General features: G+C 40.9%; 2 protein-coding genes across 5 annotated transcripts; one reads left to right on the plus strand and one right to left on the minus strand.

The window, feature by feature from the left end:
• The first annotated feature begins 5,867 nt into the window (after positions 1-5,867).
• On the plus strand, positions 5,868-9,754 carry LOC104454276. Of its 4 annotated transcripts, none has more exons than XM_018859694.2 (6): positions 5,868-6,289; positions 6,371-6,496; positions 7,165-8,583; positions 8,671-8,739; positions 8,831-9,029; positions 9,186-9,754. In XM_018859694.2, exons 2-6 carry the CDS (start codon positions 6,494-6,496, stop codon positions 9,254-9,256), a joined length of 1,761 nt encoding a protein of 586 aa, XP_018715239.2. In that variant the 5' UTR covers positions 5,868-6,289; positions 6,371-6,493; the 3' UTR covers positions 9,257-9,754. The 4 variants fall into 4 exon arrangements, with proteins under 4 accessions (XP_018715239.2, XP_010067378.2, XP_018715240.2 ...); XM_010069076.3 differs by having other exon boundaries at positions 5,868-6,134; XM_010069077.3 differs by having other exon boundaries at positions 5,869-6,002.
• Positions 9,755-10,619: 865 nt separating this feature from the next.
• Positions 10,620-12,997, minus strand: LOC104454277 (WAT1-related protein At2g39510). The gene is made up of 7 exons (XM_039317948.1): positions 12,589-12,997; positions 12,425-12,487; positions 12,196-12,312; positions 11,774-12,008; positions 11,508-11,671; positions 11,129-11,287; positions 10,620-11,013 (listed from the first exon to the last, which is right to left on the minus strand). Exons 1-7 carry the CDS (start codon positions 12,792-12,794, stop codon positions 10,800-10,802), a joined length of 1,158 nt encoding a protein of 385 aa, XP_039173882.1. The 5' UTR covers positions 12,795-12,997; the 3' UTR covers positions 10,620-10,799.
• Positions 12,998-24,111: the final 11,114 nt, after the last annotated feature.

Genomic DNA, 24,111 nt, shown 5'->3' on the forward strand with positions numbered 1-24,111 from the left:
TTTGGGAGTACTGCGATATTCATCTACTCGTATTTTCGATGTCCGAATTCGATATATCATCCATTAATCGCCTGCGAGATTGGTGGTGCTCAAATTCGAGATTGACGGGACGTGGGATAGGGTTTCGGGGGGCCGATTTGTCTATTTGTTAGGTCACGGTGAGGTGGCCATGACGTCATATTGCATGCCCTTTCTCTTTCCCTTCTTCCCCCGCCAACCCAGGCCTCCCCCTGATGACGTAACGCCATGCGTACCGGCTGACCGAGACGAGCGAGGCTGCATGTGGCGCGCGTGGACGGACATGGCGATGAGCGGGGTAGCGTACGACTCGTGGGGGCCGCAACTCGCCATTTGTTTTGTTTTTTTGACAACTATCAGAAGGATCCATAAGTACAGTTGTCAATTAAAGGGACAGTTGACTTTGTCTCTCTTTTTCTTTTTCTTTTTGTGTGGCCCGTTTGACCGAACTCGCAGCAGAGACCGTGATCGATCGCTTAACGTGGAGGGAAATGCTCCACGAATTAGTAACGATAACTCTAATATATAACTCTTGGTTCGCATTTACACTTTTGCGTGAATAAATTTTCGATAGTTGGTCTGCAAATTATGAAAAATTGTACTTACTATACTTTTTGTGAGAAAGCCCGTCTCGAATAGATAAATTCCGACTCCTATATTGCTCTGTTGGTCTTATTAACCCAATGCCGAAGACCGTGTGGACAGCCCACGAGATTTTAGTCCCAAAAAACAAAAAAGTATGGGTAATATGTTTGGACAACATGGAAGTTTAGCTTGCAAGGGAGGCAACATAAGGAATTTGCTCAAGATACATAAAGTTTTTCTTGTTTTTTCGGTCAGAAAGTAAATTTTCCATTGCTAAACATAAAGTTTCTAGATCAAGAAATAAAATTGAACATAGTGGAAAGGGGGCTCTTTTTCCAATTCAGTGGTAGAGAATTCATTCGTGTTGATATTGACAATTCAATCTGTGACTTGATTTGCATTTCTAAGCTCATATTTTAAACTGACCCCATGTAGTTGGCCCATTAAACTCCCACAATCTTCAATTATGGACCATGCAGCCCAAGGGGTTTCTAGCCGGCCCATTATGCCCTCCACTGCTTGAGAGTTGTCGGATATGACTTCCACACGTAGAAGTTGTTCAGATGAATTTAGTTCTGTTCATGCAGCTGTACTTACTGTCCTCCACGCTTTTTGCCCTAGCCACGACAAGGCTTCACAGATGGTTAGGGTCTCCGCAATCAATATCGAGAAGCAAGGATCTTCTTGGCAAAACCGTCAACGAGGCTTCCCTGTTCATCTCTACAGATTCCAGCAGCCGATCCCTACATTGTCGTGTTGCACCAAGAGGTATCAACGTTCAGTTTAAAAGAAATTTGGCGGCGGTAGGTTAGTTCATCTATCCCGGCATTGGTCGCGTTTTGCCTTTCTTCCCCTTGGGACGCCATTTTGCATAAAGATGGACGATAGAAGTGGCTTCTTCGATGATAGATCTCGGGTATGGCCTCCTCCCCTGAAAAATCAAATTGTTCCAAGCCTTCCAAATCTCCCTTAAGACCCTCGCGAAGAGAGCTTTCAGCTTTGGGTCCAAGTTAGAGGAAGGAAATCACAAACTCATTTGTTGTTCTAGATATTATTGTAGGAGAGTCATGTGTTACCATTTTGGGATCTAACCATATGTCTTTTGTCCATTCACATCGAGTGAAAATGCGTTCCACCATCTCTGGGGCTTGGCCGCACAATAAGCAAGTTGGATTAGGTATGATATTCTTTAGGTGTAGGTTTTCGTTTGTTGGGATTGTATTGTTGCATATGCTTCACAAGGAATCAAACTTTTGGGAAGATCTATAAGTTGTAGATGTTGTTCCATAGCTATTTAGGGGCTTGGTAGGATGTTGAAGGTTGTTACTTTATTTTGGCACTTTCCCAAGCTTGTTTTATATTGTAGCCACTCTTTACTTGATAGATCCCCGCATTGTTCATTGTTCATTGTCCACACAAGTTTATCAGGTCCGCTGCTCAAACTCAAGGGGTTGCTGTGATTTTGTTGACAATTCTTTCCTAAAAAATGATATTGAGGGTATTCCACTAGCCTGAGTTGATATCAATTAAGTCCTTAATCAGGCGAGGGTAATTTTGGTTTGCTAGTCCTCCAATTTTTCCGGAAGTCAGCCACTTGTCTTCCCTTACTCTGATTGTTCTTCCATCCCCAACTTCCCATTTAACTTCTAGTTCTATAACATCTCTTCCTACTAAAATGCTTTGCCACCCCCAAAAAGGTCAAGGACTTTTCTGTGCACTCCATAAATCTCATTTTGAAAAGTAAATGCCTTTGAAAATTTTGCTCCATAACGCATCTAAAGTGTTGATTAGTCACCAAGTTTGCTTTCCCAATATCGATGTGTTGAAATGTACTAAATCTCCGAAGCCTAGACCCCCACAATCCTTCCTTGCTTTTAGGTTCTCCCATTTTTTCTAACGTATGCTGTTCTTTGTTGCATTCCGTTTCCACCCAAATGATGATACTCTATTCTTCATTGCTCTACAAATGGATATAGGGATTTTGAAATGGCCATGGCATATTATGGTATTACTTGAACAACTATTTTGATTAAAATTTCTTTGCTGCCCTTTGAGATCAGTTTCTCTTTCTATCATTCTAATTTTCTGTCAACTTTGACAAGAACTCGGACAAATATTTATTTTTTGGTTTGACCCTAGTTTGAAGGCATTCCTAGGTATTTCCCTATTTTTTCTATGATTGGAACCCGCAATTCGGCCGCTAAATTTGACTTGAGGCTCTGTTTTTCCCAAAGAATAATAATGCATTGGCTTTTTTTTTTTTGGTGACCCAAGAACCCCGTACAGCCGGCAGCCAGCAAGTAAACCTAGAGGGACACGTAAGTGGGAGGACCCACCACCCCCGGCGTCCCACTTAAGACCCCAAGCGACCGTGAGGGAATTCGAACTCCTCCCCTTCATGAGTGGGAGAGAGCCCAAAACCATCACGGCCACCAAAGCGGTGGTATAATGCATTGGATTTTGTTAGCGAAATATGTGGATAAATTGTCACCGTTCATGAGTTTAGGGTATGTTTTTATTTTTATTTTTTGGTAAGGATTTAGGGTATGTTTGTTTGACCAAAAAACAAAAAGTAAAGGTTTATATTAAAAATGTTATTCGACTTACAAAATTATGAAAAAACGTTAGTGGATTCACATGTCAACACTCAATTGCTCGAAATTACTAATATTTTCAAATTTTTAAAAGTTGGGAATTATTAACTTAATCGCTGACTCGCCGAAGAGCATCTGTCCATGGCAATTTTCATTTTTGGTCCAACTATATCCAAATGTCCACAATTGAGATATAGTTTGACTGTTCATGCCCCTAAAGCTCAATTTTAAGCTCACCAATCACCAAAAAGAAAAGGAAATATATTAAAGAAAGCCCACCAATCAGTTACAATTTCACTATACACGTTTCGCACCCTGGAGCGATATCTTTGTTGTTCTTCTTCTTTTATATTTATCAAAAAATTTAAAAGAAAGCATATAAGTGACTTGGGTATCAAAATGGATGGGCCTATGCATTTTACTTGATGTAGCCCCCAGCATGAAGAAGGACAGGAATGATGAAGCCTTGAAATTTTGATTTTTTGCAAGCTCTTTAAATATATTTGATTTAAGTTTTTTTGTTGTACTTTTCAATAAGGCTGAATGAATTCATCCTCTTTACGGACTTCTAGTGACACATTTCGATTTGTGTAGCTCCTTTTTGGATGATGAATATGTACTCAGGCTTGGCAACCAATCTAGATTTTTTGGGATAATTTTTTCAGTCATTAAATACTATAATTATTTTTCCTTCTTGTAGTGTATAAAGGTCATTGCGGCATAATTTCTTTTAATTTGCTTCCTTAAAAAAAGTGTAATCCAATATGCTTTTGATTCATCGTACATTGAGTGACTTAACGTAAGATCTCCATCATCAATTTTGAGATCAGCTTTGTCCTCTAATTAATGTGATACTTACATAAGTTGAATTTTGAGATTCTAGTATGGATCCAAGACAATGTATTTGCCCTTATTATTGACGCCACATGCATGCATGCATGAAAATCCAAGTAGAACGATATTTCTCCGCTCTCTAGGAGCAATTATGGGCTTTGATTGATGGCTTATTAATCTAGATCTAGTGATTTAAATAATGACTATCTATGCCATTAAAATTCTTACCTTAAAAAATAAAATCACGTGTAAAGTGTACCACTTTAAATTGATAATCTTTCTCTCTCTTAGGTTGTACAAAACAACTAACTATGAATGGAAAAATTACCAAAAAATAATAAATATGTTGCACTTTTACCAATTCAGTCTCACATCTTATAATTGTGCTAAAATTGAGTTATAAACATTTTAATATTTTGTCGATTGAATCTATTTAATCAATTTTGGTTGCAAAATTGTTAATGTATATGTGAGCTATTTTATGTAATACGGCCAATGCTGACATTAATAACTTTTAATAATATTTTTAATTTTTATTATTTTTCTTTTGTTCAATTTTTTCTTTACTTTTTCTTATTGCAGCCACAAGGGTGAGGGCTTCTTGGTCCTTGCTAGTGGCCAGTGAAGGCTTTGCTGCCCTCACCCAGCCATAGTTAAAAACAAAAAAGAATAAATAAATAAATAATTTGAAAAAATGTTAATATATTATCAAAATTTGTGAACATCAATATAAATTATGCTACATAAAATGACCGGTGTCCACATTAATAATTTCCGATTAAGATTGATTGTGTAGATTTAATTGGTAAAACGTGAAACTTGTTATGGTATAATTGAAAGAATTATAACCAAATTAATAAAATTGTAAGAAATTAAGAACTTTTTTTTAATAATTTTGCTAGTTATGAACCACGCATATCGATTGCCGCCACCCCGTCATCTTCCTATACTCCTAACGAGAATAGTCAAAGATTGATGGCCGCGTCTTAAATATCTATGGATTCCCTCAGAGCAGAGAATCGCCTTTAATTCGGGCATCATGATGACGTGTAAGATAAGGACGAGGATGAGTACGTTAATTGTACTCTTTAATAAGAAGGAAAAAGGATGGAACGGGTTGACCAATGCATTTACCTGAAAACTTTTTCATCTATTACAGAATAAGCGGGTTCGGGCTATGATTGTGGAGTCTAATTGTAACGGTACGTGCTTTATCATTGCAGCTTTAGTGAGGCGCCGAAAGCAGGAAAATCTATCCGCACAAGGTAATAAATATTTAAGAGATTAGACGTTCAGATATTTGCTCTCTAGAAGGCTCGTCATTGTGATCTTATGAAAGACAATGCTAGCCATATTCATTATTCACCACTATGTTCTATGTTACCATGTCCTGCAGTGAATATGTGAAAACATCTAGCCACATATTTATTTTAAAATATTCTTCCCATCCATCCAAAAGTCAACAATTTCAATTCCTTTTGCACCTCAATAGCCCTCTAATAAACTCCTATATATATTCCATATCTATATAGTATATACCAATAAAAAGACATATATATATTTTTATATTTATGATATAAAAATACGGATATTTTGGTTTTTCTTTTTTTACTGGTCAAATTGGCTTCGAAAGCTTCCCGCATGGAACCCCGCGAACAGTACACGGCCCAAAACTCAAAAGACCGCGAAAAGCTGCACCAACGTGGCCCGTTCAAATCGGAGGGACACGTGTACGGTCGCGCCGCGGGAGACCCAGAAGGTTTACGGTGGGCCGCGCCGCAGCGTATAACCGTCCCAGGCTAAAACCCCAGGGGGAGCAGCAGCGTGCTTCTTCCCTCTCCCGTCTCCAGCGAACTGTATAGAAGTCCCCTCCTCCTCACTCGGCGAATTTCCCAATTTTAAAAGGACCGATTTTTATCTCCCTCCGGCGCCGGGGAGCCTCGCCGGACATCGGTTCCGTCGCCGGAAAAGGTACCGCCGGTGGCAAGATGTCTTGTGCCGTTTGAGTTTCTAGGGTTTGATCTCCCATTACGCAACCCACGGGGGCGGGGGGTTTCCCTTCCCGGTGCATGCGCGCGACGCCAACCGTTCGCTCGACGGAAGGTTCGATCGTTGGAGCTTTTGGTATTCTCGATCGGCATTTCTTGCTCCCGGTCGTGTGTTTTGCGCGCGGAGTTTGATCGGGGGTTGGGTTGGTTTCTGCACATTGCGCATGCTGGATTCGCGGCTTCGGCGCTGTTTGGTTTTGTTGGAATCGAGTATGCTTTATTTAGGGTGATCGATGAGTGAATCCGCTTCTACTTCCGAGTGGTGCTGAAGAAGGTGTATGTTTCGGACAGGGTTGCTGCGACAGGGGAAGGACTTGGTCGGGCGCTGGGAGCTCTTTTACTTGATCGTTTTCTGGTTCACCGCGCGAGGTGGTGCTTCGCGAGCTGTGGAATTTGTCCTCCGTGCGGTGAAAAATGGTAACTTGGGGAACCCCGCTTTCGAGTTTTTTTTTTTTTTTTTGTGCGAATGTCCTGTTCGCGTCGCGTGAAATAGTGGGTGCTTGCGCGGCCATTTTTAAATGTTTTGATTTCTTTTTTATCTGATGGGTTTGCGAAGATTATGGTATTGACGAGTGATGTGCCTTTTTCGCTTTCGGGTTCGATTGTTTTTCTAATGTGAAGAGGCTGCTTTTGTTTGGCATTGTTGAATCGTCTGAGTTTTATCTGATACTTGATGTCCGAACCGTTGCCTCTTTATGTGTATATGTAGCCATACACTTTCAAATTCCTTTTTCCCCCAACCTCCTTGGCAAGTTCCTGCCTGTGCCAGCATGAAATGCAAAGTTTATGTGAATTGTCTTATCTTGTACGTCATTCCTTTTAGTTTCTCAATGGTAGTTCAGGATAGAAATGAAGAGCATGCTCTCGTTTCTTTTATCATGCATAATTCTTGTATAGCCTTGCCACGTTTCACACCTTTATTTACTTTTCTTCTGCGAATTCACGTGATTATGACTTCAGATGTTTCTGGAATTTCTCATCCAGGTTCTTTTGCTGCTCTCATTTTCTATTTCTAAATTTACTCATGCTAAGCTCTAGATCTTGTCACTTGGCTAAATGCCTGTCTAAGCAAATGGTTTTGGCAGTCTTTCCAACCTAAGGACTTTTGGATGCCGAGAGATGGAGGAGCTGTCACTAATGGGGATATCAACTATGACAATTCTTCCAAACTAGAACCTAAACGTAGTCATCAATGGTTTATGGATGCATCCGGGTCAGAACCGTTCAGCAACAAAAGACAAGCAATAGAAGCTGTGACAAGCAGGCCACTATCTGGAATTTCATCCCTGACTGTTTCTCCTTGGGACAATAATCCTACTTTTAACGCTATATCGGGGCAAGCCACTGATCGGCTCTTTGGTTCTGAGCCCATGCGGTCTGTTAACTTAGTTGATAGGAATATGACTCCCTTCAATGCTGGTGATATAAGTATGGTAAGAAAAAGCTTCGAAGGTCAATATGGAAATGAGTCATCTGTAAGTTTGTCTATGTCTCATGGCACTGAAGATCCCTCAGCATTTCTGAATTTTGGAGGAATCAGAAAAGTCAAAGTTAATCAAGTCCGGGAACCTGACAACAGCATTTCTGCGACGATGGGTACTTCCTACAGAAGTGGCAATGGCAGTGCAATTCCTACTGATACTGGTTATCGCAAGGGCCACAATAGCACCATATCTTTAGGCTCGGGTTATCACCATAGGAACGAGAATAATATGTCAATGGTGCCTGGCTACAACAAAGGGGAAGAAAGTTTCATGCCGATGAGTCACACCTTCACTAAGGAAGATGGAAACTTCATATCAATGGGTCACAATTATGAGAGACGGGGTGAGAATATTTTATCCATGGGTCAGCCCTTTGCCAGAACAGATGGGAATTTCATTGCAATGGGTCCATCATATACGAAGGGAGAAGGGGATGGTCTATCCATGGGTTCCTCCCACAGCAAAGAGCATGCAAATTTTATTTCCGTGGGCCAGAATTTTGGCAAAGTAAGCGATAGTTTTATCTCGATGGCTTCCTCCTATAACAGGACTGATGACGATATGACACCAATTGGTCAAACCTTTGACAAGGCTGATCCAAATGTTGTTGCGGTGGGTCACACTTCAACCTATGACAAAGGAGATTCTGGCATTCTATCCATGGGCCAGAACTACAAGGGTGAGGGTAATACCATTTCTTTTGGAGGATTTGAAGATGAACATGGGACACATACCTCTGTTGGAATCATTGGCAACTACGAATTAGTAATAGACAATGAGACTTTACCTCAGGCTTCAGTAGATCCAAGCCAGACGGATGTCGGTTCTGGTGCCAATCCAATTGTAAATAGCTCTTCTGCATCGAAAGCGAATTCTAAAGCTGAGAACATCCCCAAAAATAAAGAGCCAAAGACGGCTAAGAAGGTGCCTCCGAACAATTTCCCGTCAAATGTCAAAAGTCTGTTATCTACTGGCATGCTTGATGGAGTATCTGTCAAATACGTTTCCTGGTCACGTGAAGTAAGTCTTTCATATTTACCTGTCTCTGAGCTTATGTCCTTCTGTACAGGTCAGTTTTCATTACTTATAAAGTATCTGGTTTGACAGAAAAATCTCCGCGGGATAATAAAAGGGACTGGCTATCTTTGTGGATGCGAAAATTGCAACCACTCAAAGGTAAGATTGTTGTTCTATTTTGAAGCAAGTGAATTGAGCAACTGCAGTTTGAGGTTCTTGAGCTTATTCTTTTATTGAAATGGAAATACAGTCTCTCAATGCCTATGAGTTTGAGCGTCATGCTGGTTGCAAGACTAAGCATCCCAATAATCACATTTACTTCGACAATGGTAAGACCATTTACGCAGTCGTTCAGGAGTTAAAGAACACTCCGCAGGAATTGCTCTTCGATACGATTCAGACTGTCACGGGGTCTACCATTAATCAAAAGAACTTTCGTATGTGGAAAGGTGGGCTCATTTTTTCCTCCCTGGACCTCCTAAGTTGGAATAGCCTGCACATTCCCACTGAATTCAGGGAACACTGAAATATACTGGTGTGTCGATATTCTTAAAATGACTTTAATTTTGTTCATGGCCTCATGGATTCCTTATTCCTCTTCTCAGCATCATATCAAGCTGCCACCCGTGAACTTCAACGAATATATGGAAAGGACGAAGTTGCGATGCCTTCTTGAAAAATGGCACATGCACTTTCAGGTTCACACGGTAGGTTGGTCTCATGATCAGTGGATGCTCCTATAGGACCCTGTAGATGAAGATGGGAATTCTAGAAGTGGCTTATGATCTTGCCTGCGCATATAATTTTCTGGGTGTAGATGGTAAATTGCACCGGATTTTGGGATCTACTCTGTTTGAATTGAGCAAGAAGTTTAATTTTCTTTTCAGTAGTATAAGCAACAGGATTGCTTCTCCCATTGTGCTCGGCACAACTCTTACCGTGTCGACTAGGTGTCCCACACAATTTTCTCTGGGGGTAAGCGGAACTATCTACGCGGTGGACGTTCTCTTAGAAGTTGCTGTGTTGGGCGAATCAGACCTGCCCATTTTAACTTATGTAAATATGTTCAAAAACTTTTGTCTTATGGAAAATAGGTGATGTTCTACTCCTAAACTTTAAGGATGGACCTTATAAAGTTTTGCAGCATGTTAGCTTTCTTGTGGCTGCCTGCTTAGCTCTCTGGGTTCCTGCAAATTTTGAACTGTTCTTTGCGCTTATTTGTTCCGAATTCGCTAGCCTTTCTTTCTTATCATAAAATAACTTGGATTGAATGGGACCAAGAAAGGTAGGCCAGATGGAAGAAGGGGTCCGCGGTCCCTAATGTGGCCGGCAGGCTTAAGAGCCTATTGATTTCAGTACTAACGCTAAACTTTAACATAACCTTGAGATAATGACTATAGCTGAAAAAGAAAAAGGATTAAAAACTTAGGGAATTATTTAAACTCGCCCTTCAATTACCACTTACGCTTTCCCATGGAGAGAGAATTCGACTTAACTTACTCCTTACTTGCTCATTGGTCGTTACTAGATTTGTCAAAATGGGTGATAGGTTCATTTTTTAATCTATATTTGATGGAGTTGAATTGTTATATATTTAATTATATTTAGTAAATAAGTTATAAATGAATTTGGAATGATAAAACTTAAACTAGTATGAGTGTTAAATGAGTTTAGAATTTACTTAGATTCGATTCACTTTTATGACTTTCTTCAGTCTCTCTCGTGGTTGCTCACTCATTCTATATTTTTGTCTTAATTTGGATATAAATTTTCTTAAATTTGATTAAATAAAAAGTATTTTAGTAATATGATCGGGTATGATTTTGGATTGGATGTGGGTAATTAGATTTGTATAATATGATAATTTTTTTTTTGGTCGGTTATAATATGTGAAAAAGAGTTGATTTGGGTTGGACTACTTTTGATCCAATCCAAATCTAACTAGATCCACTAATTTGAAGGTTTTAATGATTACTAGTTATCCCATGATGCGCAAATTCATAGGCTAAACCAAAATTTGCCATTTTTAAGTATTGCATGCAAAAAGGTGCCTTTGACTTTATTGAGTGAAAATGGTAAAAGGATATCCAAGTGATGAACTACTCCACAAAATCACAACAAACATGACTAAACAACACGACATTGAGGTCAAATGTCCATTTAAAAAAAAAAACTCAAGCTCTTGAATTGCTTTTATTCTTGGAGCTTGTTCTTCATCTTCAAACTTCGGCTGGCCTCACTTTGGTTTTGGTGACATCAACGACAACATACGATGAAGCGGCAGTCTCTGCACTCTCATCTGCCAAACTTGTATTGGCTATCTGGGGTTTCGATGTCTCTTGCTTTTCACTGCTTCCTGCTGCAACCTGATCTTTGCTTTTGCCCCACAGGACGAGATACAGGCCAAGAACAATGACAAGTGCTCCGATAACCCTATGAAAACAGAGTGCACACTTCGTAAGGATCCATGCGCGATAACGCCATGAAGAAGAACAATGGCTGATGATTCTTCAAAAGTCAACAAGTTTCTAGGTAATTGAGAAGATACCTGCCAAGGCATAAGATCTCATGTAAAATGAAGGATCCCAGGATTGCAACCAAGACCATATGCAGAGGATTGAAGGCAGTCAGAAAAACTGGCCCCTTTATTTGCATCACCACCCCTTGAATGTAGTAGCCCACCCCAGAACATATTATTCCCTGCATTTGAAGGATCCATCAGTTATAAACTTCACAAGAAAGTGAAGGAGAGAGGTGCTTTTCAACTCATGACTTAGAGTGTCCGAACACTGCATATTTCTCATGCTACGGGTTGTGTATCGGGTGACATGGGAGATGGAAAGCCTGATCATATCAACACCCGAAGACCTCAAGTACTCATTGAGGATTTAGCACTAATTCGTAGTATGTGGCGGGAAATGACTTACGCTATATAGACAACTGCTAAGAGCCTGACGTCAAACTGGATAGACCAAGCAGCAAAGTTGCTTCTTTCCATGGCAAAAGCGAAAACCGCTCCTTGGAACGTCCCCGTCATACATATCAGAGTCGTCAATGTGAGCTCTGCTGGGTATGACTTCAGGGTGATCGCCTGCATGCATTTTGCTCTCTTGTTTAGAATGAAGTGCTTATACAACGCCACCGTTGTCATCTCTTGAATATTATTGATTAATAATAGGCGGCAGGAACTTACTTGGAGGATGATGAAAGAAGCCCAACAGAAGCAACCTGCGGTGATCATAAGAGCACCCTCGATTGGTTTTTGCGCAACACCATCTAAATCAACGTGTGCTGAAGTCGATTTTGTCCATGGAAGATCAAGAACAGGACCTTTCCCTAGAGTCATGATCATCGCTCCTCCTATGGTGACCAGAGTTCCCAATATCTTGGCTTGGCTGTGCTTGCTTCTTATGCTCAATCTCTCAAGCCTATCGTTCGAATTCCACATCGGAAGGAGGTGAATTAACCAAAGAGGTAACTATATGAATTAGTAACAAAATGGGATGTAACGTGTGACGTGTAAATACTTCGTTCGCAACAAACTCAATTCAAGTTTTTGTCGAATACACGAAATTTAAAGGGGGGTCACAACATGGGCAAGCGTATATTAATTACCTGAAAAACCAGGCCATGAGGAACGTGAAAGCTGGAAGCATATTGGACATGGCGGCCGTGAAAGACGCCGTTGTGTACTTCATGCCCGTGTAAAACAGATTCTGATCGATTACCGGCCTGCATTTGTTGCATTTTGGAGATGGAAAAAGCGATGAGTACATGTTATTCGACTCATTTTCCCTGCGGATGTTTCCGAATAAGACATAAAAGAGAACAAAGAAATACTTACTCCAGTAAGCCTAGCAGTAAGATCTTCAAAAAGACGGACCTTGTCATTTTTGGCCTTGTCTTCCTGTAATTATTGCAATATATTTCCAGAACATTAGTACTTTCATTTACAAGATACTTTTGCCGCAGAAGTAAGAAGATGGGGGGGGGGAGGAGAGGAGAGACCTCTCAAAGAGGATGGCGAAAGGAGCGACGACGGCGATTGCAAAAGCGTGGCGATAGACGACGAAGACGTGCTGGTTCATTCCTCGGTTCAAGGAGAACTTGGCGACTATCGCCATCCCCGCAAATCCGAACTGCAGGAGCACCACCGCCAAGTACGGTTTGAGCCGGCTCAGGACCCGAATCACTCTCTCCCCATTCCTACTCATTCTCACTCAAAAACTTTGTCTGGGCGCGTTAAGTCCGTGGCGGTTGCTTCTCATGCAGATGCCTTGGTTATAAACACCGTCTGCATGGGGGCGAAGGAAGCAATCCCACCACGTTTCCCTTCCAAGTATACGGACTCCACTACATGTGAAACCGTATACAGACTTGCCAAGCAACCACCGTCACTCGCAAAAAGAGTTAAAAAGACACTCGATTTCCACCAGACATAAAATAGCTATTTATTCCATTGAAGCAAGCACTAACCGAGGAGCAAATCCTGTCCACAAAGTGGAGGCCTCAAAGTTCGCTTCATTCCAATCCAACCAAGGAATCGATTTTCATTGCATATGCATAGATCATTTTAATATCGAATCATTGTACTCCTGGGTGGGGTCTCCACTCCCGACCTTTGCCTTAGACGCTATTTCGCATAGTTGTGTCATGAAAAAGTAATCCCTTACAAAGCTCCCGAGCTTATCTATACGGATGACCCACTCTTGATTGGACCGGAATTGTGGCTTTGGAGAACAAGATTTCATGCTTTCACCCACACTCCTGTCCCCTACAAAATAGTCGATATGTAGAATGATGCATCAACTTGTATTGAACACACTAAATTCTTTTGCTCGAGTAGTTTCTGCACAAGCACTCTGCTTGTTCTCGAGCTCCAAGTAAACGTTGCATGAAATTTATAGCTATAACTTTTCCTAGCTATTCCCATTGGTTAATAAACAAAAACTGTAAAGCACTGCAGTATTATGGTTGGCAAAAAAAAAAAAAAAAAAAAAAGAAAAGCATATAGGGCAATAATCAGTAGAGGAAAATATATCATTTTAACAAAGTAAAGTAAATTGCATAAAAAGAGTAAAAGGTGCATATCACATTAATTATGATTGCCATCTATTACATGGGCGGTGCAATCTAGAATGCTTTGTACCACAACGGACTTAATAAAAATTCACGGAGAGTCGCCTAACTTCATGACATAAAGATTCAGTTGACCAATCTCTACGTTGTTACATCAAACTAAAGTAGGATCAAGGAAACATTGATTAGGAATATACCATATGGCTCCTCCAATGGCCCCATTCTTTATGCAGGATCTTTGTGATTTACATCTCACTGAGCACTCAAAATAAAAATCAGGAGCTGAAATCGTGTCCACTTAACTCTTAGGAAGGTGGATTTTGCTGTAGTCAATGTATGCCACATGGTCCAAGGAGCTATACCAGGCCTTTCTCTATTCGTACTTCACAAAATTACATCCAGTGATGCAGCCCACATTGAAGACCAGCTCTCTCGACCAAGAAGATTGGCCAGCATTCAAGCTCGATGAAACCTCTTATCGATGAAGTTCGATGAAGTTGTCGATTCAATTGAGAAGCCATATCGATATTTTGAGTCCATCCCGGAAGTTTGAAAGAAGACACATTGTGAGCCATGAAGACGTAATGCTTTTACTAGTTTCTAGTTTCTATGTTTTTACTATTTTTCTAGTTTGAATGTTCTTTAATGCTTTCAAGTTTCTATGCTCTTTCCTAGTTTTAATGCTCTGTCTTTATTTCTTGGACGATATAAGCCATCCAATTCTTTGTACAAGACAGATGACTTTTGATGAATGAAAACTTTGCTTTCAAGCAAGTATCAGAAGTCTTTGTTTATTTGGCTTTGGAATTAGGTCGATCCGATCTGTATCGACAAAGATACGACTGTTTTCCTGAGCTTGCGCAGTGTTGAAATTTCTGTTCGTCCTGTTTCCCGTGTGCGAGTAACTCTCCCGATCATACTGTTTGAGAAAGCCTAACCTTGGCTTGCATCATCCAGTTCACCGATGCAGCTCTCACAAGATGACTTTGATGCCCCTATTTCTTGAGGAATTTACTCCAAAAAAATCTAAACCAGAACACAATCTCTCTCTCTGCCACGGAGGGGAGGGGGAGAGGGAGCTGCGTAGGCCTGAAGGACGGGAGCGGTACCGTCACGCAGCTTGAACGGAGGCTGGGGACGCTGGCGAGGTGTGATGATGAAGGGCAAAAGAGGAATGATGAAAAGGGAAGGATAAGAAAAAGGAGAAAAATAAGAGAAGACCAGGGAAAATTAAATCAAGATCCAGCTGTTTAAAATTCACACATGTAGTACCGAATTCGAGCGGGAGTTCGGTCTTACATACAACATGTATTGAAGAATGCACTCATTTTATGATGTTTTATTGGGTAACTTTTCATTTAATCATATATCTGATTGATGGGTTACAAGTGTAGATATAGTATATTTTTAATTTTAGTTATATATATCTATATAGGATTGATATCAATTAAGAGAGACATAGTTGGAAGAGATTTCTTCCGGTCATGAATGAAGCTTGTATTTTATAAACTACAAAATGAAAATTTTAAATCTTGCAATTATCAATATGATGTGATATTTATATTGGGTAGGTTCGAAACTGTGTTTGCTTCCTCCTAAAGAGTAACCGATAAGCATTTAGGCTATCCCCGGTACGGTCAGCACTTCATGACTCGAATAATATGTGCTGTCGATTTGTGTGAATGGTGGGTGTGATGATACAAGTACGCAGTTTTTTCGCTTAGCTGTGCGAAAGGTGTTTGTTAAAATGTCCCAGCCAAGCAAGAAGCAACTGGAGATATCTGTTGTCCTTCCATTAGGGTTCCACTCGTTACTCGCGTGTAAATCCACGAGAGATGTTGGTACTCTACTCGTAGACATACATCTTCTCTTTCTCCTGAAATTCATCTTTTTTAGCTGAGTGAGCTTCAAAGCTAGAACATTGAACAAAATGGAGTAGGAATTCCTCCACACCATCTCTAAAAGGCTCTTCCAGCCCTTATCTTGCAAGTTTTGAAGATAAACTTCCGTGATTTTCTTGTAAAACGAGGGGTTGTTGATCTTAAATTGGAAAAGTGCCAAAAAGTTTGAAATATATCGCATTTGCGTCAATTTAAGCCTAAACTTTTCAATGGTACTGATTGAATCCTAAACTTTTTGAGATTCGTCAATATAATCCATTCGATCAATTTGGTCGAAAATTGTTGACATGGACAGTGATTGTTGTTAGGGGTGAGCATGGTCCGGATTGGGCCAGTCCATCCCCTAACCCTAGGATCAACCCACACAGTACTGATCTTCAATTTTTGGGATCGATGACCGATCCTATTAAGCTTGAGACCAAGAACCGGATCGACCCATTCGGTTCAGTCCGATTCCAGGATCAACCTAGGACCAAACAATAATTTTTTATATCATTTTTTGTACTCCTTAAAAAAGCGATTGATGAATGGATTGACTCAATGGGTTCGGCTCAGTTTCAAGGTCAACCCAAGACCAACCAATAATTTTTTATTTCATTTTTTGTACTCCTTAAAGGGCAATTGAGGACCGTACCAACTTAGTGGGTTCGATGATGAGTGAGGTCGGCTAAGAAAGGTAAACGGTGAGGGTCAAGTGGGGTGAGTGTCGAATAGAATGAGTATCAAATGTCAAGTGGGGAGCAACAACCCAAGCGAGCATCGAGTGGTAAGCGGCACGAATGATCCAAAGCGAGCGAGGCGAGTGTCGAGTGGCGAGCGAAGAAGTTTTTTTTTTTTTTTTTTTTCGATTTTGGCAAATTAAAGACTAAGAGGATAAATAAGAAAAAAGAATGAACACTAGAGAAGGATGCCATAAGGAGTTGTTTATGCCTTTTTGGACGCCGAAAGGACTCCTCACAAAAACATTTTCCTCATTCGTAAATTATGACTATTGACACCGTAAAAGACATTAAAAATCTAAGTTATTAAAGAATAATGTAAAATTACTTGAACTCCTCACTAAAGAGCTATTTAATGTTATTGACGCTATTTATTTTAAGGTTTTCTCTACATATATATATTTGAACTCTTAGAACCGAAGACCGATCCATATAGTGTTGGTTTAGGAATTTTAGGACCAAGGATCGACCCAGCCTCCCTGGGAACCAGACTAGGATTGGTAGGGTTGGGTCGGTCTAGGGTCGGTCTAGGGTCGGTCCAAGGTTGACCTTGGACTAATGCTCACCCCTAGTTGTTGTATATGGTACGATCAACGTTAATGTGAACAAAATTTATGATTTTTTTGAATTTTTAAATATATCGATCCGAAACTCTAAGGATCGAGGATCGACCCACACAATGTTGGTCTAGGAATTTTAGGACCAAGGACCAACCCAGCTTCCCTAGGAACCGGACCAGGACTGGCAGGGTTGGGCCGGTCTAGGGTCGGTCCAGGGTTGACCCTGGACCGACGCTCACCCCTAGTTATTATATATGGTACGACCATCGGTAATGTGAACAAAATTTACGACTTTATTGAATTTTTAAATATATCTTTTTTCTTTTTCTTTTCTTTCTTTGTGTGTACGTGTGTGTGTGTTTTATTATTATTATTATTATTTATTATTTACAACTTTAGGTCAACGAGAGCTCCTTAATCTAGGTTAGAGCCAACACCCTCACCTATTGGCTGGTGAGAGCTGTGATGCCCTTGCCCAAACTAGGCAAGGGCCTGCTAGTGACCTCATCGACCCATAGTTTAGGAAAAGAAAAAAAGGAAAGAAAAAAAGTAATTAATAATTCAGAAAAAATTAAAAATTGTCCATAGACTCCAACTCCCTGATGCCTCGGCCTGGGTCCAAGGAGGCCAAGCGCAAGCCCTAGTGTTCATGCCCTTTCTAACACCTTGGCCCAAGGTTCATTGAGGATGACCTTAGGTCCACGACGCCCGGCAATGAGTTCATTAAGGCTGGGATCATGACACCGGTGCCAGTCTTCAGTGCTCAAACCCCTATCCATCTAGGTTGTGCTTGAGCCTAGGTCTATTGAAGCTGCACCTAGGTCCTCGGTGCTTGTTTCCTTGGTCCATCAAGACTAGGTTTGGGATGCCGGTGCACGCCTTGATCAATCAAGGCTAGACTCGAGATCTCGACACTTGCACCTAGGCCCATTGAGTTTGGGCTTGGGACCATGGTGCCTAAGCCCGAGTCCTTAAGACTTGCGCCCGGATACATCGAGGCTTGGATCAAGACCCTAAAGCCTATACCACGGTCCCCAATGCTTAGTTCAGGTTCCATCGAGGTTAGAGTTAGGACTTAGGTGCCTGTACTTAATTCCCTAGTTACCTATACACAAGTCACTAGCGCCGAAATAATGTATGCCTATCTAGAAAAATCAAATCAAATTTATCTTACTAAACTACAGAAAATATTGTCCAATTCATTTTCAGGTTTCTATCAAATAACAAAATACATTGTCATTTTTCTAGAAAATAATTTCCGAAAAGACAATTATTAGAAATGTCATATTTTTCGTGAAACAAATGGAATATAATTGTTAAGTTGTCTGTTCAAGTTAATGGTATTCATGTCAAAGCATCAAACATCGACAAAAAAGATATTGTTATCGTAATTGTGTTGAAGATGCAAATTGAACGTGGCCACCATTTGGATTTTACTACAGTAGACTAGACGACAAAGATGATATCCCTCTAGTTGAATTAACCTTGATTTCGGTTCTGTAATATGGATGAACATCAGAGAGACAGAGACATTCTTTACGTTCCTGAGGAGGCACCTAGTCAACAACAGTTGCAAAGTCAACTTCACGTCCACCGTTTCGAAGTCGATTTTTGATGATAACATCGGAATCGGATACCATTAGAGAATGATTAAACGACAAAACATTCAGACTCGTGTGCGTTTTGCTTTACGTGGATAAAAAATATCAGGATGTTAATTAAAGAAGACGCCTCGCTTCTTCCACCCCAAATTGTATCTCCGGGAATGAACTTTTTGTGGGCTACTAATTTAAAATGTTAAAGAAAGATTGCTAATTTGAATTTGCTCTTGCCAATCAAAATACCATCCATCTCATAGACATTCATATACTGAAGAATGAACCCATTATTAACGTTTTATTGCGCAACTTTTTCTTTAATCATATATCTGATTGATAAATTTATATTTATATAGGATTGATGTCCATGAACAGAGACGTAGTTAGAGCAAATTTCTTCTAATCATGAATGAAGCTTGTTTTTTTATAAACTATGAAATGAAAGTTCAAAATTTTAAGATTATCGATTTCCAAGGTCTTGTAAAGGCATTACGCTCAAGGCTGCCTCTCATCCCTTGCCTTGGCTTTCTGGCATTCTCAGCATGCAACAGTACCCAGTTAATGAATTTTTGAATTTCCAATCCTACCTGCACTCACTAATCATAATTCCACATTGCCCCCTTTTCAACGTAAAAGCCCGTTAGATCTCTTGCGCTTCTTCCTTTGCCTCTCTTCACTCACGCGCTTGCCTAACGAAACGTAGCTCTCTCGCCTCTCTTTATTCGCCTCGCGAACATTGCTCGCTTGGTCGCCTGCGGTCACCTGATAGATGGTCGCCGCCAATTGCTTGGTCGACGGTCACGTCGTCGCCTAGATCTGTTGTTGCGAGGCTTGCTGAGGTCGCAGCGGAGCCCTTGCCTGGGCTTCGAAGTAATCCTAGAAATTATCATCCCATATTCAACGACGTGGAAGCTTCGAAGAAATGGAACGTCACCTTCACGAAGCATTTGACATTGAAGCTGAAGTGCGAAGGTCTATCGCGACGGCTTCCTCTCTCTCCGCAATGCCATCAGCAAGGTCTTCACTTTCATTATAATCTCCGCCACTGATGTTCAATGCTCATTTGATTAGTGTTGATTCCTCCGGTTGTGTTGGTCGTGATTCCACGTTAGTTGGTTGCTGTTGTCTGTGGACCAATCTATTTTTATTTTCTTGCGAACTTTAATTTGTTGTCAGTCTTTCGATGTTTTTATTTTGTTATGGGTTAATCTGACTTTGGAGTTTTAACTTTGATTAGCGAGGCTTGGGGGCATCCAGGACTTTGTGTTTTGATGATTGAATTAAGTCAAGTGATTTGTTCATCGGTCTTGCTACAGTTGGTTTCTGGCGAGATGTCAATATTTGCTTGTTTTAGTGTAGAAATATGAATTCTGTGTTGAAGATCTTGTGCTTCTTCAACATTTGGTCTTCTTCTTGTCCTTGGTTTTGTTGATGCTAATTTATGCTATTCTACTCTTTTGTAGTTCCATCTTGATTATCTGTAATGATCTTTGAAATAAAACCCCAGCTATTAATTTGCTTTATATTGGTGGATGACTCGCTAGCATTGTCAATCATACGAAAGAGTGAGATTGACGCTCTTTTTCTCTGTGGCAATGGGAATAAAGAGAGCAAGGATTCTTTTCTTTTCTTTTTTTTGGCCAGAAATGCATAAGACTTAATCTTTATTGCCACGACCTCTCAACGGAGATCAGAACTAATAATATTGTCTAGCAAAGTTGTCAGTGAAAGAGATGTGAGCAATTCACCCCTAAGGACAAACACTTCCTAACTTGTGTAGCTACCCAATTAGCATAGTAATTAGGAGAGCAAAGACTTGGCAATATCTTGGGCCTCAACCAATAACATTAGAAAGAAGGGATATGTTCAGCAGAAGTCCTAAAACTTGTCTAGAAAGTGCAATTGAGTCCTAAAACTTAAAAAAAGTTCAATCAAGTCCTAAAACTTGTCAAGTTGGTTCAATTGAGTCCTAAAGTTAACACCGTCAATAAAGTTAACGGAAATTGCCGACGTGGCGCTGACATCATATTTTAAATGATTTTTTTATTTTTCAAATGGCTTTTTAAAATTATTTTTATTCAAAATCTTTAAAAATTAGATTAAAAACTGAAAAGGAAAATCTAAATTCATTTAAAAAAGGAAAATCTAAATTTATTTAAAAAAATAAAACTGTTCAAAAAAAAAAAAAAAGGGCACCGGTGGACTTTCGCCGCCCCCGCCGCCCATCGCCGGAGGGGCCGGCCCTCACGGGGGCCGGTGATCGCCCGGGCGAGGCCTCGCCCGGGGCGGGCGACGGTCACCGTCCCTCGCCCGGGGTCGGCGAGGACCGAGGAGGCGAGGGACGGCGACCGTCGCCCGCCTTGGGCGAGGCCTCCTCGGCCCCGGCGAGGGCCAACGAGGCCTCGCCTAGGGAGGGCGACGGTCGCCGTCCCTCGCCCGGGCCGAGCGACCGTTGCCCACCCGGGCGAGGCCTCGTCGGCCCTCGCTTGGGGCGGCGAGGCTCGCCGGTCACGGGCGGCGAGCCTCACCCGGGCGGGCGGCGGTCGCCGGCCCTCACCGGGGCCGGCGAGGGCCGGCCACCCCCGCCCAGGGCCGACAACCGTCGCTCGGCCCCTCCGGCGATGGGCGGCGGCGGCGGTGGGGAGAAGAGGGCTGATTTTTTTAAAACAATTTTAAAAATAAATTTTATAACTTTTATTTTTAATTTTTGGTGAAAATAAGATAAAATGAATAAATCTAATTTTTTTAGTTTTTAATTTTTTAAATGAATAAAAATCATTAAAAAATACACGTGGAAAATAAAAAATAATTTAAAATGACACGTCAGCATTTTTAACAGAAAATGCTAACGGTGTTAACTTTATGACTCAATTGAACTAACTTGACAAGTTTTAGGACTTGATTGAACTTTTTGTAAGTTTTAAGACTCAATTGCACTTTCTGGACAAGTTTTAGGACTTCTGCTGAACATATCCCTAGAAAGAAAGATAAGCTCAAGTAACTTTTACAGTTAGCAAATATCTTGCTAGAATTATCTTTTGCTTCATATCTTCATTTCCGACCATTTCAACAAAGATAGCATTTTTGTCCTTGCTACTGTTGGTGCATCAAAATTTGAAACCTAATGGAGCTTTGTGGAGTTTTGGAATAATCAGGTCTTGCCATTTTGTGCGAAACTTTGATGTGTTCTCATAATTTGAAAATTTGTTAGACTGAAGGTATTGTTGAAAATTTATGTCATGTGATTCTTTCTGCTATTATTTATTATTTGCTAATCTCCTTGCTTATGATGGGACATTCAATGATCGTATCTCTGTTTTAAGTGACAAGCTCTTTTGTGTGGGTTAACTTACCCGCTACTGCAACATTAATCATTGCCCTTCTCTATTTTTCAATGGATTTTGATATGCGAAGGAAAGCTGTAGTATATAACAGCAAAAAACTTGCAAGCACCGTTGCATCTCTAAAGAAACCCGTTCAAACTCCTAAAGTTGTTACATAGTCGAAGTGGAGAAGTAGAGTGGGTTCTCCTGTAGTTGAAGATGCAATGGATTGCTTTGCCAGGCATCTAGTATCCGACTGGGTCACAGATCATTGATACTTGTTGACACATAAATTTTAACGACCCGTTTAATCATTTATCGCATTTAAAAAATCATGGATTAATTTTAATCCCTAAAAAAATTATTAATTAATTGCATAGTATATAATCTTAAATGCATTGGGTTGGTGACAAATAGATTCGAATTGGTGGTTCTAAGCTTTAAATTGATAGATCAAGCTAAGCTCACGAAGTGAGCAAATTGGCTCAAGCTTTTTTTTTAATGATGGAATATTATTTCATGAAAAATAGAGATTTGACATTTTTCTGGGATATGTTTGGATATGGCAAGTGTGGGCAAATATTGCATTCGGAAAAAAAATCTTGGTGGATATTAATTTGGAAAGAAATTAAAACCCTAATCATTGGTCTATAAATATGTTATTTGCGTAGAGTTTAAGAGGGCCATACGTTGAATATACGGCCGCAGAGCGAGGGCTTTTTCTCGGTTTTCGAGGGCAAAGGTTTAAGCACGAAAGAGAAAAAGCTTTTTTTTTTTATCTTTTCCTTCGGTTCTTTTGTTCTTCGCTGGGGGTGGTGGGGGTCCAAGAGGTCAAAAGGGAAAGCTTGAGAGAAAGCAAAAGGAAAAGAGAGAGTAGACGTGCGTGCGGCAGGAGAGAGGGAAAGCAGAACACAGAGGAAAAGTGAGGAGACGTGAGGAGATAGGAGGAGAGAGAAAAAGAATTGAAAAAGAGAAGACTCGTCCACCGCGCCTGCCCGCGCTCCGCCCTTCGCTCGCCGGAAGCCGCCGCTGCCGTAGCCACCGCCTCCGCCCGTGCCTGCACTTCCGCCCCCGGCGTACCCTGCTGCCCGAGTCACGGACCATCACCGCCGCTCGACCCCTTTGCGATTCCAGCAGCGAAGCCGCTTCTGCCCGCGACCCAGCCGCGCCACCGCACCCCTGTGCTGACGCCTCCGCCTGCCGTCACCGACGACCCGACGCTAGCAGCCAGCCGCGACGCCCGACGCCCGACGCCCGACGCCGCTGCTCGCCAACGACGCCAGTAACGCCAACGACGCCCCTGCTCCGCCTCTGTTTCGCTTCTGCTTCGCCTCTGCCCTGTTGCTGCCGGAGCACCCCGCGCCCGCGTCTGCTCGCCTGCTGTTGCTCCTTCGCCCGACAGCGCTGCCCACGATGCCCTGCTGCCCTGCCAACCGAGCCCTCCGCCCTGTTACAGTCCCGGCGGATCTGTTGCTGCTTCGCCCGCTGCTGACCGTGCTTGTTGGCCCTCGCCGGAGCTCCGACGACCGTGACCTCCGACCCACGGTGACCCACGCCACGGCTGCCCATTCTTGGGCCGTGCCGGCCCGAATCTCAATCGTGGTTCATCCTACCGATTGGACTTTTTTTTGGAAAAAATCGAATTTAGGTAGATTTATTTTATTAGGTAGATCCATTTTATCTTATTTTAATTTTTGATATTTTATCTCTTTGTTTGAAATATTTTCTCAATACCTAATTGAAATCCTGATGTAGCATCCAATTTGCAACCGCATTAATTTGTATCCCATTTATAAGACTTTAAATAGAATAATTATTCGTACGGGAGTAAAATTGATATTTTGATCTTTAATCTTAATAGATTTTATTAGCAAAATAGTCAAGTTTGAATTTCAATTCGAATGGTGGATAACATTTTTTATGATCATGGATGCTTTGATGTTTATTTCTTAATTGTTTTGTTTATTCTGAAATATATAAAAAAAAAAATTGCATTTGCATTTCATGTAGATTAGGATTGACTGCATGATAGGTTAGTTATTTTTTAAAATGCATGTTTCATAGGCATTTAGAATAGATAGCATTTCACTTTAGTTAGATTTTTATTTTTTAGTGATTTTAATTACGAATTTTCATAAAAAAATAAAAATCATGCACATGTCATGTAGGATTAGGTTAATGAAATACCCATCATCTAGTGATTGTTGCTAGGTTCATTTAAATGGAAATTGCCCATCATTAGAATTAGGTCATTTGATTAATTTAGATTATACATTTAATTATTGCATTTTTTTTTTACTCATGACATATAATTTAAGTTATACTGCCATGTCATATCATGTTAGATTAGA

This window comes from Eucalyptus grandis, chromosome 7 (genome assembly GCF_016545825.1).
Source record: "Eucalyptus grandis isolate ANBG69807.140 chromosome 7, ASM1654582v1, whole genome shotgun sequence".
In the NCBI taxonomy this organism is placed as follows: Eukaryota; Viridiplantae; Streptophyta; class Magnoliopsida; order Myrtales; family Myrtaceae; genus Eucalyptus; species Eucalyptus grandis.

Coding starts and splice junctions, on each gene's coding strand:
- LOC104454276 (XM_018859694.2), top strand. Junction 8,584..8,670: donor ACGTTTCCTGGTCACGTGAA/GTAAGTCTTTCA, acceptor CTGGTTTGACAG/AAAAATCTCCGCGGGATAAT. Junction 9,030..9,185: donor GAACTTTCGTATGTGGAAAG/GTGGGCTCATTT, acceptor TCCTCTTCTCAG/CATCATATCAAGCTGCCACC.
- LOC104454277 (XM_039317948.1), bottom strand. CDS start 12,794: ATGAGTAGGAATGGGGAGAGAGTGATTCGGGTCCTGAGCCGGCTCAAA. Junction 12,313..12,424: donor TTACTGCTAGGCTTACTGGA/GTAAGTATTTCT, acceptor CAACAAATGCAG/GCCGGTAATCGATCAGAATC. Junction 12,009..12,195: donor CTCATGGCCTGGTTTTTCAG/GTAATTAATATA, acceptor TTCGAACGATAG/GCTTGAGAGATTGAGCATAA.